We start from the raw sequence: 17003 nt of genomic DNA, 5'->3' as shown, positions 1-17003 counted from the left end.
AATTACAGTTAGCACATGACTGTCAAACAATGGTTGGTTTGTTGCCAAAATGGCAGCAGGTAGTTTAGACACACTTAACAGGCACAGCCCAAATCGACCAGCATTTGGTTGGTATCTAGTTGTTATTTCCCACCCTGGTAGGAAACCAGAATGCTGCTTGGGATTCACATTGAAGACCAAGACCAACATTTGTCCATCTGCCAAAGTGCAAACTTCCCTTGTCTGATGGAGAGAGGCAGATATTTGAAGCTTACAAGATCTCAACCAAGGGTTACTTAGATTATTGAAGTAAAAATGTCCCTTTGAATTAAGTATTTAGTTAATTGCTTTGAATAGCAATTAACTAATTGGCATTGCTGTAGCTAGCCATGTGTTATAATAGTTATAAATAGATTATAACTCAGCAAAGTTTTGCACATGTTGAAAATAGCTGATCTACAAGCTCACAAAGGGTTGTGATGTGCCACATTGTGAACTTTATACATTGCCTATTTTCACAGCACTGTCATACGATGAAGTATAGAATAGGGCTTTAAGTGGTTAAAAGTTTGGGGAATGGTGGAGGAATGAAATGTTATTTCCCTTCACTTTCCACCTAATATCCTACTGGGGGAAATGTTGAGTAATGTTATACTATACTAGCCTCGCGTAGCCAGACTATATCACTGCATGAATATGAGTCTGGTGCTTCCATGATGAAGTTTTTTTTCCTAAGGGGCGGGATCAAAACAATTGCCCTCGACGCAATTGGTTAGACCTACAACCAACTACCAATTACAGTCTCCCATATTCGAATACTGGGCCCTGATTGGTCACCCACGTCTTCTGGAGTAGGAAATGGACTCTCCATGGAGCGGTGCCAGACCCAAATTGCAGAGTGCAATTTTTTTTGCACTCGCAGATTCGTCTGGTCCCAGGCTAATACTATACTCTGTTTCACATCAAAGATGCATTGTTCAGCACTGGACTGTAGCTTGGCTTCTGGAATTCATCATACATAGTTTAGCCTACTGCATTTGTTCTTGCAGTAAGTTGCACAGATACTAAAAGTGGCCATTGATTACCCACTCAAAGTTGTTGACATAAAGCCTCTCTGTGTTCCGGGGCATTCTGTTTAGCCCAGCAGGTTAAAGGCACATGCCTCAATCATGCTTATGCTGCAAGTAAAAAAAGCCTGTAACAATCCTAATATCATCCCCAGAGTAATTTTACCTTCTCTGTCTGTCTGTCTGTCTGTCTGTCTGTCTGTCTGTCTGTCTGTCTGTCTGTCTCTCCCTCTCTCTTTCTCGCTGTCTCTCATTTTTCTATATTTCTTCTCATTCGCCTTCATACCATTTTTTAATTGAACAAATCTGGATGTATCTTATGTATCTTACATCTTATATAATTTCACAAGATATATACAGATCTGCATATATCTAACTATAAGGCAGTTGTGCAATACTCGCGTTGACTTAGGATGACCCTCAGTGAACATAGAATGTGACTGCAAGAAAAGTTAGATAGATAGATAGATAAGGCAGCACAGCAGTTAGAGTTACAAAGGTACAGATACAGAGTAAGGAAAGTACTGTCGGTTACAGTAATACAGAGGCAAGAAATAACAATAAGAAGCACCAACAATAAAGAACAACAGTATACAAAAGAAAAAACAAGTTAGCAAGTCATAAAACCATGATATTATTTTTCAGATGGACTTTTCTTTCCAGATCAGTCCTGAAAAATGTGAACGATGCTAGGTTTAGTTTTCTCTGAAGTTAAATTACAGTTTGACAATTTGCCTTAGTGTGCACATGTGCACGAGCACTATTGCACATCATGTGTGTATTGCGATGTCGATGCTGCAACGATATATTTTGCAGCCCTAGTCCCATACAATAAAGCATAAAAAGTCCACCAAATTAATCTGGAAAATGAGGTAAAACAAACTCCTCCTAGCCAGATACCACAGTTGCACTGTGGGTGCGTGTGAGCGAGTGCTGGCCTCCATGTGAGGACAGAGAGGATGGGGACATGTAGCTGTGTTCCAGGCCGCCCTACCCTGCCTGGAGAGCGAGTGGTGCTGCTAGCTTGCGTTGCCATTGCCAAGGCAGAATGCGGAGTATGTTCCTCCAGATAAAATTCTCAGGCAGCGTTTGACATGTCTGATTTCACACTGACCGGCTGACGTAGGTAGAGAGCTAGCTTGTTTGACCCGCACCACCACCTACCCATTCCATTAGAACAAGGCCATGCATTCTTACATTTTATGCCCTTTTCCCCAAATGATTGTATGCACCAGAAAGATGTTACAGGTTTGTGGAGATTTATCAGCCGTACATACATACATACATACCTTGTTGACCACCGTGGATGTATATGCAAATAAGATGACATTCACCGTGGCAGTGGCCAATGTTTAGCTGTTATTTCATTTCATACATCTATTATAGATTAGATTCTATATGATTGAATTTGTGTGGTGATGTGCGGGTCGGGTTTTTTCATGACCCGTCCCGCCCCGTCACGGAACCCAACCCACCTCAACCCGCCCCGCGAACCCATATATAAATCTATGGCTCAATCCGCCCCGCGACCCGCGGTAAAAAAGAAATCGGTAAAATCATGAAGGAAAATAATCTTCAAGTATACACCCCAAGTGTATTCAAACTGTTTTATTGTTATTATTCTTATTCTTATTAGGAATAAAGACAAAACAAGAGCATGTGATTTTTTTTGGCGTGTGAGACCCGCTCACCCACAGCCCGCATAATTGCCTCTGAAATCCTGACTCGACCCACCCGCGGGTCCCGCGGGTTACAGGTCGGCGCGCTCATCACTAGTCCCGGTGCATTTATTCAATGTTTCATAATCAGAAACTTGAGTCAGGATCATACACACTATTCAATATCTGATCAAACAATCACATTGAATATGGACGTAGGAGTGAAACGACACTGGCATGGTCTCTGCAGATTCTGTCGCTAAAGACAGGACCGAACAAGAGAACAATGTGGTGGAACAGAGCATAGATGGCTGCATTGGAGCCTTCTGTTTGACCTTGAGGGGCTGATTAATGTACCTTATTTGGACTCAGGAAGCCACTATTCTGCACCCGTCAGCTGAACCATGTATGTTGACCGTAGCTTGAACCAGCAGGTTGACACGTTCGTCATCCTTAAGTTGGGGGGGAGTTACGGACATCATTCCTGTTTTCCCAAATTATTCCTGTTGTTTTTCCTGCTGTCCTGAATCAATTCTGGGTCTCAGCTACAATTAAATGTCAATGTTATATTGTCTTGGGCTGAGCGCCTCCTTAACCACTTAATACTTTGTCTTCTGATGAATAGCGAAAATAATCGATCTACAAGCTCTCAACGTGCCACGTTGCAACCCGTTGTAAGCTTGTAGATTTTTGCCATTTATGAACATTTGTGACACATTTTTCCCATAATGACAGGCGAAATAGGGATGCCAGGCTGAAAGTGGTCAATTGAAGCACAAGCCTAGTAATGATAAAAACAAGCTGTTGAGAGCCTGTATGACCACAATCACCACATGCAAACCTGCAGCTTTTAACCTGCTATCTCCATCTTCCACAGGAGCGGGCTGGAAGCGTCATCATGGTTTGGGGCCACGGGGCCCCCGTAACCCCCCGCACGAGGGGGAATGTGAGCCCTGAAAAGCACACCATGGGACACCTGTAGTGCTCCTATCATCAGGGAGTCGCAGAGAGAGAGAGAATCAGGGAGACACAACCTGCACGCCGACACAAGGGGGCCAGGGGAGGCTCGGAGAAGGACTCCCAAATCTCAACATCAGATCCATTCAACTGCAGACTGTTATCTATCCGGGTCAGACAGGTCTGCAGGGAGTGTCGTAGAGTGGGAAAGAAGAAGGGCGTGTCACTTGGTGTGTGTGTGTGTGTGTGAGTGAGAGAGAGAGAGAGAGTGAAAGTGTGTGTGTGTGTGTGTGTGTGTGTGTGTGTTTGCCTTGGCCCCCCTTGGCGTAGACACACACACACAAGCACGCACACACGGCGGTCTTGTTGGGGCCAGAGGAGGCGCCATGAGGCCCAAGACGTTCCCGGCTGCCCCGTACGTGGGCAACACGCGCCAGCGTCTCCAGGAGATCAAAGAAGGGCTGAAGCAGCCGGCCAAGCTGGTTAGCCAGGCTCTCCACGGGGGCAGCTCTCGGAGTGAGGGGGGACGAACGGCCGACTGCAAGGGAGGCAAGGAGGCAGCAAGCAGGCAGCAGCAGCTTCGACCACCCCAAAAGTTTAACAACTACCAGAATGCCCTGCGGGAGATCCGCAAGTCCCTCATGCCATTCGCCAACGAGTCGGGCCCCTCGTCCTCGGGGTCGGGCCACCCGGCAGGGGTCGGGGAGGTCAACCGGCAGATGCTACAGGAGCTGGTCAACGCCGGGTGTGACCAGGTGAGAAAAAGAGACGTGTGTGTGTGTGAGTGTGAGTGTGAGTGTGTGTGTGAGAGTGAGTGATGGGAATTTATAGGTAATGCTACAATATGTGACAGTGCGCTCCAGTGAGTTTATTTTCTTTCCCGTATGAATCTATGTCAGTGTCCAGGAGTTTAGGGGGGCAATCTCTGCACGAGTGACTCCTACAGGCTGGGGGGTGTTGAACAGTGGGGGTTGTTAAACTGGAGAAGTGGGATGGAGACGCGATGTCCTCCCGGTGGGGTCTTACCAGGTCAGCCAGTAGAGTTCAATAGAAGTGGGAAAACCAAAATTTGTGGGGAAGGCTAATAAGTTCTCTGCAGGTTCACATTTCATTGTAGGCCTCCCTCGCAGTGACACATTTCATTGTAGCACACCCGGATATGGAAATATCCGTATCCGGAGATTTTCGTTCCCACCCGCCGTCGCTCTAAATCTTCCCCTAATCCTCCATTATCTCTGAGTTTTTTTTCTCCTCGCTGAACGCTGTTTAACATAAACAGCGACTACTGCAAAATGGAATGTCGCCGATCGAAACGGTCTTCTCTGGGCCACTCACACAGCTACCCTGTGTGTCTACAAACAGTTTAACGCGCGATCTTAAGGTATTTAGCGAGGTCTGTGGCGACGTGAAAAAAACAAAAAAACAACACAGGGTCCTTGCTGCCCTCGCATTTGGTCTTTGTGACCTAAACATTTTTACTCTAACAAACAAAGGCCAAGTGGCCTTGTCCTTAAAACGATGAAAATTCCGGGACTGTCAAGGTGTGTGTTTCATATCTACTACTGAGCCAATCAAATAAAGCTATGGAAAAATGAACCAGAACAGGAAGCACATCTTCAAGCTTACAATTTGTATATCAGCCATTTCTGCTATTTTTGGAAATAAAAAAGTATAGTAAGTGTTTAATCATACTAATGGGACTAGGGGGCGGCCATAGCTGAGTGGTTAGTGAGCCCGCCTAGGGAGCCAGAGGCCCTGGTTGCCCTAGGTTCGATTCCAGGCCAGGCCAGCATATGTGTCGATGAAATTAAATTTGTCCCTGAGCAAGACTCTTAACCCCCAATTGCTCACAGGTTCTCATTGGAAACAAGACCGCAAGGACTTTCATGAACGACCTGTTAAAAGGAATTATCCTTATCCTTAATCTATTTCAGCGATTTTAAGAAGAATCAAATACTTTTTTGTTCGTGGCAATTCGTTGATATAAGGAAAAGAATGATATAAAAAAACCTTGATTTTCCTTGGCCAGCCTGTGTATCCACATGGAGCTGTGAGTGTGTATGCTCATGGAGCTGAGAGTGTGTATGCACATCACGGAGCTCAGATGGATGGAGTGGAGCTGGTCAGGGTTGTGTAAGCACACCCAGGCTATCTGGCCATTGGTGGCTGGCATAACTACCGAGGAATTTTTTAATGAAGGCCCTGAGCGCCATATGGTCTCACATGCAATACAATACAACCGCTCCCTGCCAAGTGTGTACAGCAGCGCAACCGTTACATAACGCAGGCCCCAAAAACCGTTCACATGTTGAAATATCACACAGACCATCTTCACAACCTGCTGTGAGGCATTTCCTCTCCTTTCATCCACATTGATTTGAGATATTTCACGGATGATCTTAATCTAATCCTGAGTCAGTCACAGTGAGTGAGCCAGTTGGGCGTTGTTGACTTGCTCAAAGGGGACTTTGACGGAACATAGTGTATGAGGACCTTTTCCTTCTGGGGAGCATCAATCATTTTGACCACTTGGCCACTCTTGTCGTTTTGGGAATGTGCATGCTGTCATACCATCTTTTAACCACTTAAGCCCTGTATACTTCGAATGATGAATAGCAAAAAAAAAAACGATCGGCAAGCATGCTATTTCCGCTATTTTTTTAATACAAAATAAAATAAATGTATGAGGTTGTAGATCTGCTATTTTTGCTGAATGTTCGCTCCCCCAAGGGTTAAAATTCAAGCTAGGGATCAATAGACTAATAATAATAATAGTGTGCCAATCGAATGAAGCTATGGGAAACTGATCTGGAACAGGAAATGGATATGCCACTTTCTGGAATAGGGAACTACAATTAGAGTCTATTGTATCTAGAGATCCGATTTACTGATCGGATATCGGCTCGATATCAATGAAAAAATGTGGATCGGATCGGATCGGATTTCAGCAAAATGACTGATAAAAGGCTCCGATTAAAGCACTCCATTCCAGTAATCCGCTCCAGCACTTTGATCCTTCCCACTCCCAGCACGTTGGCTCCAGTGTTGCCATGTCGGCTTATTATAAGCGACTTTGGGCTTCTTTTTCTGTGAAGTTACTTTTATTTCTATTGTGTACTTGCTTATTTTGGCTTGCTTCCAATTTTTTTTAATTATTATTTAAACCAGTGGTTTTCAAATATGTTTATAAATGTTTTGTGTCCAGGGGAGCATTTGTGTTGTTAGAATGTTTCAAAAAAATATTCCAAATTTTATTGCAAGAGTTTTTGAAAATAGCCATGCATAATTGCAAATAGGTTTACAGTGCTCATGTGCCGTGGGCCCGTGGCCTCGTTGCTTCTTTTGAGCTTGTTTTGCTGGACCTGGTCGCTTATTTCTCTCACAAAATATGGCAACACTGGCTCCAGCATGTAGCGGCCATGTGATCGCACCAGTGTTTGTTATTAGCACGGTTGGAGGCTCTGAATCCCCGACACTAAGCAGAGCTACAGTACGAGCAGAAAGCAGCGATGTCAGCCGTACGGGAGTATTTCGTGTTAAAAAGGACGGCAGGAGCCCAGTGCAAGTCGTATCTAAAAGACGTCCCACGCGGTGGCAACGTCAATATACACGGTACAACACGACCAACGTTATTAATCATCTTATAAAACACCATAAAGCTACAGAAAAGAAAAAGCGACCACACGCTGGCCCCCAACAACCAACGTTGGAAGATACATTTGAAAAGCGTGAAAAACTCCCAAGAGAGAGCAAGAAGGCAAAAGAAATAACAGAGCACATTGTCCCGTTTATAGTGCTGGATGACTAGCCAGTAGCCACCGTCCTTACTGAGTTTGACTGCGCACTGGGTGGACCCCATCACCAGTGCCTATGGGTTCGCTTTAGCCTAAACAGCAGCATTAAATAAAATACAAAATAAATGAAAAGATCCTGTGTAAGTGTAACAGAAACTTGGCTTCCGTTTGACATGGTCATTTCAGGTAAAAAATAAGTCACATATATAAAAAATAAATAAAACATGTTTTTTCTCATAACCTACTGTTGTGGAACTTGTGGACTATTAATAATACGTTTTGTTATTTGTTCACCCTATTGTTTTGGTAGACCAATGGTAGCATTGCTTTTGGGCAGAATTGGAGCCCTGGACAATACAGTTGGACAATATGGTGTGTGTGTGTGTATTGTTATTGTATAAAGGGATTTTATTTATTTTTATATATGTGACTTATTTTTTTTTACCTGAAATGACCATGTCAAACGGAAGCCAAGTTTGTGTTACACAGGATCTTTTATTTTATTTTGTATTTTATTTTATGCTGCTGTTTAGGTTAAAGCGAACCCATTGGCACTGGTTAATAATAAATGGGGCAGTTTTTCTAAACTACTGTTGTGGAACTTGTTGACTATTATTCTGTGGAGGTTATGTTCTCTGTTTGAGTAATATCACTTGATCAATCATTTTTTAACATTTAGTAAAATAAATATTAATATTAATTGCCGTGCCATATCGGATCGGAATTAATCGGAATCGGATCGGTTTTATGCTGCCTGATCGGAATCGGATCGGATCTCAAAAATCATGATCGCAGCAGTATCCGTAACTCTGAGATTATACGGAAAAAAAATTAACCAGGAGGGTCCGTTTCATTACATGTGTAGACTCAGAGTTGAATTATCACTTCAGGATATTATAGTAAACTAGCGTTTAGTAATTCTTTAAATCTTGAGTGATAAAAAAAAAAGGGGGCAGTACTAACTGGATGCTGCTGGTTGATATTAAAGGGCTTGTGTACGTCAGCGGTTAAGTTCTGGAGGGCTGGCCCGTGGCCCGGGGACACACAGGCCCTGTGACAGGCTCTGGCATGTGAAACATGCTGTGCTCAGGCCCATGCACAACACTACCCAGAAATCCTTCCCCTTTCTCCTACTCACTCTCAGCCTCCGCTTCAGAGCTGGAGAGAGAGGTCACACACACTCACACTCACACTCACACTCACACTCACACTCACACTCACACTCACACTCACACTCACACTCACACACACACACACACACACACACACACACACACACACACACAGAGTTCGTTCCAAGGAGGGAGAACCGCTTCAAATTGATTTCACTTCTGTCACGGGGGAGGGGGGGGTTGGATGCTAGTAGTCAGACGGATGCGTGTTCGTTGGTGTGTGTTTGTGGTTGGATGCTAGTAGTCAGACGGATGCGTGTTTGTGGTTGGATGCTAGTAGTCAGACGGATGCGTGTTTGTCGGTGTGTGTTTGTGGTTGGATGCTAGGTGTGAGATGGATGCATGTTCGTCGGTGTGTGTTTGTGGTTGAATGCTGGCAGTCAGATGGATGTGAGGTCGCTGGTCTTCTGGATGGCAATAGGATTTTAAAAGAGATGCGATGGTTAACGAATACGTTAACGGAGAAAACGTCAGTAGTACTGTTTGATGATAGCCTAACACTGCCAGGTTTGTTCGATCTTCTCTCAACGCCTTCCCCGAAATGCAAAATATGCATGAATAATGACCTCAAATGACGTTCTCTGCAATACTGTTTACAAAAGGGACACGGTACATACGTTTTCAACTAGCTTTGCGGTGATTTTCCTCTTACATAACCACCACAACAAAAGAAACAGCAGTAATCATCAAATGGTCATGGATGACAAAATGTATTAATTCATTTGTTTTCTTTATAAGATAAGTGATAAAATCTTTCCACACAGTTCCTCTCCGTGAGGAGAAATGCATGAAATAACAAAACAAAGACAATGATGGATGGCAGTAGAAAGCCATTGTGGGCAGCATGTCGTGAGAGCCATATCCTGGGCCGCAGTGTTGACCTCCATTGGCTGTGAATGGAGCAGAGTAGAGCAGTGGTGCTCTGGTCAATCCAAACAGGAAGAGCCCATTCAATGGCAGAAGGGTGGAACAGTTCCTCTACCGCCCTTCGCGTCGCCACCGAGAATGTCGTCTCTTCTCCCTGTCTCTGTCGCTAACATCGTCTCTGTCTGATACTGTCCGTCTGTCTGTCTCTGTCTGTCTGTCTGTCTGTCTGTCTGTTTGTTTAGGGCTAATTTATACATTGTCACATAGGTGTGTCACTGGGCAAAAATAACAGATTTGGCGTAGTCGTGCGACAAATTATAGATGAGTCTTCTTTCCTATCTGTTTTTCTGCCTCTCTCTCTCTCTTTCTCTTTCATTAACATTGTCTTTTGTCTGTCTGTCGGTATGTCTGTCTGTCAGTATGTCTGTCTGTCTGTCTGTCTGTCTGTCCAGGTTACATTGGGTCTGGTCTGTCTGTCTCTGTTACATCATCTCTGTTGGTACTGAACCATTTGCGTATCAAAATATCTAATTGCGATTGCAAGTTAATTTCTGATTTTTATCTCTTAAGGCAAGCTTTAAGCTTCTTGTAATGTCAGGAAAATTAACAACTGTCAGAAGTAATGTAAAGTATACATTATATGACAGTGAACTAAACATGCAAAAAACCCATGGTACTTTTAATATGTATCTAACGGTTGAATTAATATTGTAGTTTGATTCAACCAAATATTACCTAAAACACTAGAATACCTTGTTTAGAAATCCATAACCATCCCCTCCTTTATGCAATCAATTGCAGCCTTTGAGATTTGGAAATTGCACTAGTTCATATTGCGAATTTGATTGTTTTTCGATTATTTGTGATAATGTTTTGATTAATTGTTCAGCGCATTTGTGCATTCCATGGCCTGACTACCTTTGGTTTTATGTATGTGCAATTGTGCATGTCTGTATGGATTTCCTTTATGTGTGTATTCATGCCTTTGTTTTTCTCAGACTCTTCTTTGCACATTTGTATTTATTCTTCAGTGATATAGTCATATGGGAGGAGCAAGGCTCACTGGACCAGTGGTTCCCAAACCTTTTACCCTGTGACCCAAAAGAGAAATTTGATGTCTCCCCTGAACTAGTGAAAATAGCCGATCTACAAGCTTACGACGCGTTGCTTAAAAGTTAATTTGTGGAATTTATTGTAAATTGTTTTAATTTTGTTTATGAAAAATTGTTTGAATTTCTTTTTAATGTATGAAAAAAAGGGTGATATTTACTCGCAACCCACAAAAATCAGTCCGCGACCCACAATTGGGTCCCGACCCCCTGTTTGGGAAACAGTGCCATGCACGCTGGGGCATTATGGGGTCATTATGTTCATATCTTAATATCAATGTCAGGTGGAAACCTTGTATCTCCATATTGTGTGTGTGTGTGTGTGTGTGTGTGTGTGTGTGTGTGTGTCAGGGGCCAGCAAACAGACCAGTCATTCTGCATAGCCTGGATCCCCCTTTTTTTTATTGCCACATTCCAGAATGCTAATGGCCGCGGCAGAACGGCCCCTTAGGGGTCTTGAAAAGCCCCCCGTCCTTCCTCCCAGGGGCGGCCCTGGGCCCCCCCTGGGTCCGGCTGTCTGTTTTGTTCCCCCTCTTCTCTGGAGACGCAAATTACAGTAAGACGTGGCCCGTTACATAATCACCTTTTTTAAAAGGAAAAGGAAATGTTTTGTAGGGAGGAGAGGGGCGTGCGTGCATGTGTGCGTGCGGGTGGGTGTGTTGGGTGGTGGGGGGGGGGGGTTCGGTCCATCGCCTCAGGCCCACTGCAGTACAGGGGCAAAGTGCGGCAGGCATGGCCGGCTAGCCGGACAGGGAGGAATGCGACGCACACACTAAGCATATTAAAAGGCGCCGATGCAATGTGTGTGAGACAAACAAATATGGCGGCGTTTATGTACTCTGGGGTCGACAGGATGTGACTCGGGGGGGTACAGTGTGTGGATGGGTGGGCGGGAGCATGTACGTTTGCTGTCGTCGCGCTCTGGCCACATGACTGGACATTCCTAACTCTGCTCTGTTATACATGATTTAAGATGTTGTACCGGTGGTGTGTTGTCATGTGCCAAGATTAGCTGATCTACAAGCTCACAAAGAGTCTCGCTGTGACACACTGTGAGCTTGTGGATCAGCAATTGTCAGCATACAACAAAGTACACATCAGGCCCACACTGGTGTCATTATCACCACTGATGAATTGATTTATGATGTAGAAGAGGCCAGTGGCGTCAGTTCAGCAAAAGCTAAGGTATGGCAAGGTTAGGGTTGCCAATTCCCAGAGATGAAAATAAGGAGGGACACCTATTGTGCCGGATTTTTTGGGGGGGGGTCCATTATACCTATAACACAATACAAACACAATGGACTCACACCTGCATTAGGCTACTATTCATGATTGTGTGTGTGTGTGTGTGTGTGTGTGTGTGTGTGTGTGTGTGTGTGTGTGTGTGTGTGTGTGTGTGTGTGTGTGTGTGTGTGTGTGTGTGTGTGTGTGTGTGTGTGTGTGTGTGTGTGTGTGTGTGTGTGTGTGTGTGTGTGTGTGTGTGTGTGTGTGTGTGTGTGTGTGTGTGTGTGTCTTGGCATGTCGGTCCATCCCCGCTCCGCTCAGGTCCAGCAGATGGCTTTGATTTGCAGGGTCCCGTACTGGAATGTCTTTCAGAATTGGGTCAAAGTGAAAACTAATATAAGAAAAAAAGACAAATTATTTTTTCCTCTCCTGTCTTTCTCTCTCTCTCCATTTCTAGATCTCTATTGTTGCCATCTCTCCATTTCCCCCTTTCTGTTTCCGTCTCTCTCTCCTCTTTCATTTAAAAGTCTTGTCTGATGGGATGGCTTCTCTTTGTCTTGTTATCCGAGCTCTGATTGGCTGGCAGCAGCACAGCATATGGAATTTGATGATCGTTAAACCGTAGAAGAAGTGTGTGTGTGTGTGTGTGTGTGTGTGTGTGTGTGTGTGTGTGTGTGTGTGTGTGTGTGTGTGTGTGTGTGTGTGTGTGTGTGTGTGTGTGTGTGTGTGTGTGTGTGTGTGTGTGTGTGTGTGTGTGTGTGTGTGTGTGTGTGTGTGTGTGTGTGTGTGTGTGTGTAAAGGTTACTTGTGTCTGTGTGTGATACTGGAGCTGATACCAGTATCGGAAATGCCTCAGATACGGCCTAAAATGCTGGTATCGGCGAGCACACGAGCCAAAGCATCCATCCGATATAGCACATCATTTATCACGTGATGATAGCTCTATGCTACTCAATTAAACAACAACATGTGTGGTGGTAGGAGCGCGTGTAAAGTTACAATGTCTAACTAGAAATAAAAAATTATGTGATGTGATGGCATTCCATCCTCATATACATACATATACTGTACATACAGGAAGGAAAAAATGGGATGGGAACATCTCTACATGATACACTCATTCCTGGCAGAGAGACACACGTGCTTGTGGACAGACATCTGTGCACAGTCGGTGGGGTGTACATTTATACTCCTGTGATTATGCTGGCGGTTAGTGGAGACTCTTGTGAACGTGACCATTATGACATGAGTGACAATGTGGCTCTGGATATTTTAGACTGGAGTCCGCACAAACCCTGCTTTTCACCTACTGTAGTTGAACGCCGGTGCTGTGCGCCGAAAATAGCAGATCCACAAGCTCACAGCGCGTGAGGGAGCTTGTAGATCTGCCATTTTTGGCATGTGACACACCAGCATGCAAGAAATCAGCCTTTAAGGGCCGTCCACACTGAGAACAATAACTATAACCTACAACTATATTGTTCAACATTGTATTTGTTATAGTTGTGGTGTGGACTCTGCCATCCACTTGACTTGAAACAATTTCTAAAACCATAATTTTATAGTTATAGTCATAGTGCTTGGTGTGAATGGTCCTTAAGTCTAAGAAAACTGGAGAGAGAGAGAGACGGAGAGAGAGAAAGAGGGAGGGAGAGGGGGAACAACTGACAGACAGATGGACGGACAGAGAGAAAAGACAGACATACAAATAGCTTGAATTCCTGCTTCCTGGGCTGTGGAATGTTGGGAGAGAACATCTGTCGCCATGACAGCCGGGTCAGGGCTGGAACGCACCGCCAGGCCCGTCCACAGGCGACTCCACCCAGACAGACACACACACACACACACACACACACACACACACACACACACACACACACACACACACACACACACACACACACACACACACACACACACACACACACACACACACACACACACACACACACACACACACACACACACACACACACACACACACACACACACACACGCGCGCATGCGCATGCACATGCACATATAAACTGAAACACAAAAACACACAACACACACACACAAACTGAAACACACGGCACACCCCTTAAAGCACAACACACATGCATAGATGCACACAGTGCCGAGAAGGAGAGGGAGAAAAACAGAGGGCTATACAGAGAGGAAAAACTCACTGTGTGTGTGTGTGTGTGTGTGTGTGTGTGTGTGTGTGTGTGTGTGTGTGTGTGTGTGTGTGTGTGTGTGTGTGTGTGTGTGTGTGTGTGTGTGTGTGTGTGTGTGTGTGTGTGTGTGTGTGTGTGTGTGTGTGTGTGTGTGTGTGTGTGTCACTGTGTCACTGTGTCACTGTGTGCGTGTGTTTGTATGTGAGAGAGAGAGAGAGAGAGAAAGAAAGAGAATAATAGAGGAAGACTGGTTTACGGAGAGAATACAGTCATCCTACTATCCTACTATCCTACTATAATTCTAGTAACCTCTGTGCGTTTGTAGTAGTGGAGGTGAAGCTACCCGGTTCTCCTCACTGGCTGGACCAATTGCTCTGATTTTGCACACAGCCATTGACCATTACCATCTGAACTTAACTGTGAAGCCCCTTTTTCAATTTCATCAAATCTCAGCTTCTTATTAGCGTTTATGTGTCAAACAATGTCGCCATGGTTACGGGGCTGCCCAGCTATGGGACGAACTGCCTCCCGGGTTGCCAGATCATGTGCGCATATCCCCCCACGGATGCGTCGACCGGGTATGGTCTAGTGAGTGTTAATTCAGCCACATAAAGCCTAACATCCTTGTTCCAGACATATCATAATAGACGGACATTTCACCAATCTGCTATTTTCAGCTTAGAGATTTGGTGTAGAGAAAAAATAGGAGGGGGTCAATTGGTTAACCCCTGGTTAACTTAATAACCAAACTGCCTGTTTATGCTCTATGTGTGTGTGTGTGTGTGTGTGTGTGTGTGTGTGTGTGTGTGTGGGGGGGGGGGGGTTACACTGTACATTATGGTCTTTTGCACACACACACACACCCACTCCTACACACCCAAAAACCAACACACACACACACACACACACACACACACACACACACACACACACACACACACACACACACACACACACACACACACACACACACACACACACACACACGTGAACCTACTGTTTCCTGCCTTTCAGAGCTGAAAACATTGGCCGCTGTCTTAAAGGAGGAGTTCACCCAAAAAATGACTTATTTTCTATCAATTGCACACCCTATGAAGCCTTGAATCCATGGATTATTTTTGTTATTTGTCGCATTCCTAAGCTAATAATTTGATTCCCGTCTCCTACCAGCTAATGTATCCGGGGTAGAAGACACAAAGTAGATTATTTGTGTCTCCTACCGGAAATACACATGGTCATCAAATTATTGTCTTAGGAATGCCACAAAAACAAAAATAAATCCATGAAATCAAGGCTTCATGGGGTGTGTAATTGATAGAAAATAAGTCATTTTTTGGGTGAACTCCTCCTTTAAACTACTTTTTTCTTTGACCGGTTCCTTCCCTCCAGGGCGCTTAGGTGTCCCAAACGTTCGAATGTGTGTCCACTCTGTGTCCCCAAATGTTTGAAACTTTGTCCCAGATGTCTGAATGTGTGTCCCAGATGTTTGAATGTGTGCGTGCTCCGTGGCCCAAACATTTGGGCAGAGACCAGTGCCAGTAAATCTATTCTCTGTCCCCTGCTGTGTTTTCTTATTTATTCCTTTCTCAGCACTTTTTCCATTAGAAACTTGGGTCATTGATATGGTCACAGGAATAATGGGATGCCTCTGTTATAATGGCACTGGAAATGCTGGTTGCTCATAATAACGGTCGGTGTAATGCCGGGAAATAGCTGATGTGCAAGTTCATAATACATCACGGTGTGATGTGTTGTGTGCTTGTTAGATATGCTATTTTCAGCACGCAACATGCAGATCGCTCTGTTCTGATTACATAAAAACGTCTACTGTTTTTTTAAACGTATACATGTATATGGTATATAATCATTAGTTTTCCTAAAAAAGATAATTGCATACAGTTTAAATTGTAACCCCTGTATTGTGATGCATATGGTGTGGTCCTCTAGTCTAGGCCATGGCCATGGCTGCGGTACAGAGTCTCAGCGCGCGCTTGCTGTTGCGCCACTGGCCTGCAGGAGCACACATGCAAGCCTGCATGCCTGCAGAGTGGCAGCAGCCGGCCCCGATGTCTGAGTTGACATGTCTGTGTGGTGAGGTCATATGCCATTCATAGGGATTTCCTCATCTAGGTGTGGGAGAGAACCAGAGAGGCCTCTCTTTAGTTTAGTGTTGGGTTCACAGCCTTGTTTATGTTGTTGGTGGTAGGGCTGTCACGATCATGACACTTTAGCTTACCATTCATTGTTATACAAATAGTTGCGATTTCATATTTTTGGGCATTGAACATTAGAACTTTAGAACATTAGAACAAAGCAATATAAATAAATGTTACATTTCTGTTTTCCGTTTAGGCTTTGTAAACCAAATTTGCTCACAGACAAATGTTATTAAAAAACCATAAAGCATATTATGCCTACAGTAATGTTATGCTTATGGGGCTAATAGTGATAATAGCTGGTCTACACGCTCACACAAACGTTCAAACATTTCTCAACATTTTTTAAATGTTTTGCCATTTAGAATTTCATCTAAATACCTAAACTAGGGACACCAGGTTGTAAGTGGTCCAAAAATAAACTAAAAAGCGTGGACAGTAATGTCGAAATAATGATGGAAATATCATGACATTGGTGTTAATTTCATCCTGCTGTTTTTACCACAAATTAATGGAAATCATTCTAACAATTATACTAAATAATTGCAATTAGCTCAAATAATTGTGACCAGGCGATTATTTAATAATTGTGACAGCCGCCCAGTTGTTGTGGGAGGCTGTTTGCAGCCTAGTTGTTGTGGGAGGCTGTTTGTTTGCATGCTCGCTCACTCACTAGAGTGAAAAGGACAGGAGGAGAGATTCAGAAAGCGAGCAGAGGAATTCGACTTGGCAATGTTTGTGCAGAAGCAGTCTGCAAGTAAAGTTGACCACTTGTACAGTTTGTGAGTGTGTACTGGCACACATTGTACTAGGACAATATGACCTTATGTAGTGTAAATAGAGTAAAGGGACATGGCAAGA

General features: G+C 44.2%; 1 protein-coding gene across 1 annotated transcript in view; it reads left to right on the top strand.

Annotated features, from left to right (window-relative positions):
- Positions 1–17003, top strand: part of lats2 (large tumor suppressor kinase 2) — a 42257-nt gene that overhangs the window by 9509 nt on the left and 15745 nt on the right. Inside the window, exon 2 of the mRNA XM_084083723.1 lies at positions 3582–4416. Within this exon, the coding sequence (XP_083939849.1) occupies positions 4048–4416 (369 nt within the window). The 5' untranslated portion in view covers positions 3582–4047. The remainder of the gene's footprint in view (positions 1–3581; positions 4417–17003) is intronic.

Source organism: Gymnoscopelus microlampas (assembly GCF_963454915.1).
Source record: "Gymnoscopelus microlampas genome assembly, chromosome: 17".
NCBI lineage: Eukaryota > Metazoa > Chordata > Actinopteri > Myctophiformes > Myctophidae > Gymnoscopelus > Gymnoscopelus microlampas.
This window is presented reverse-complemented; position numbering and strand designations above follow the sequence as displayed.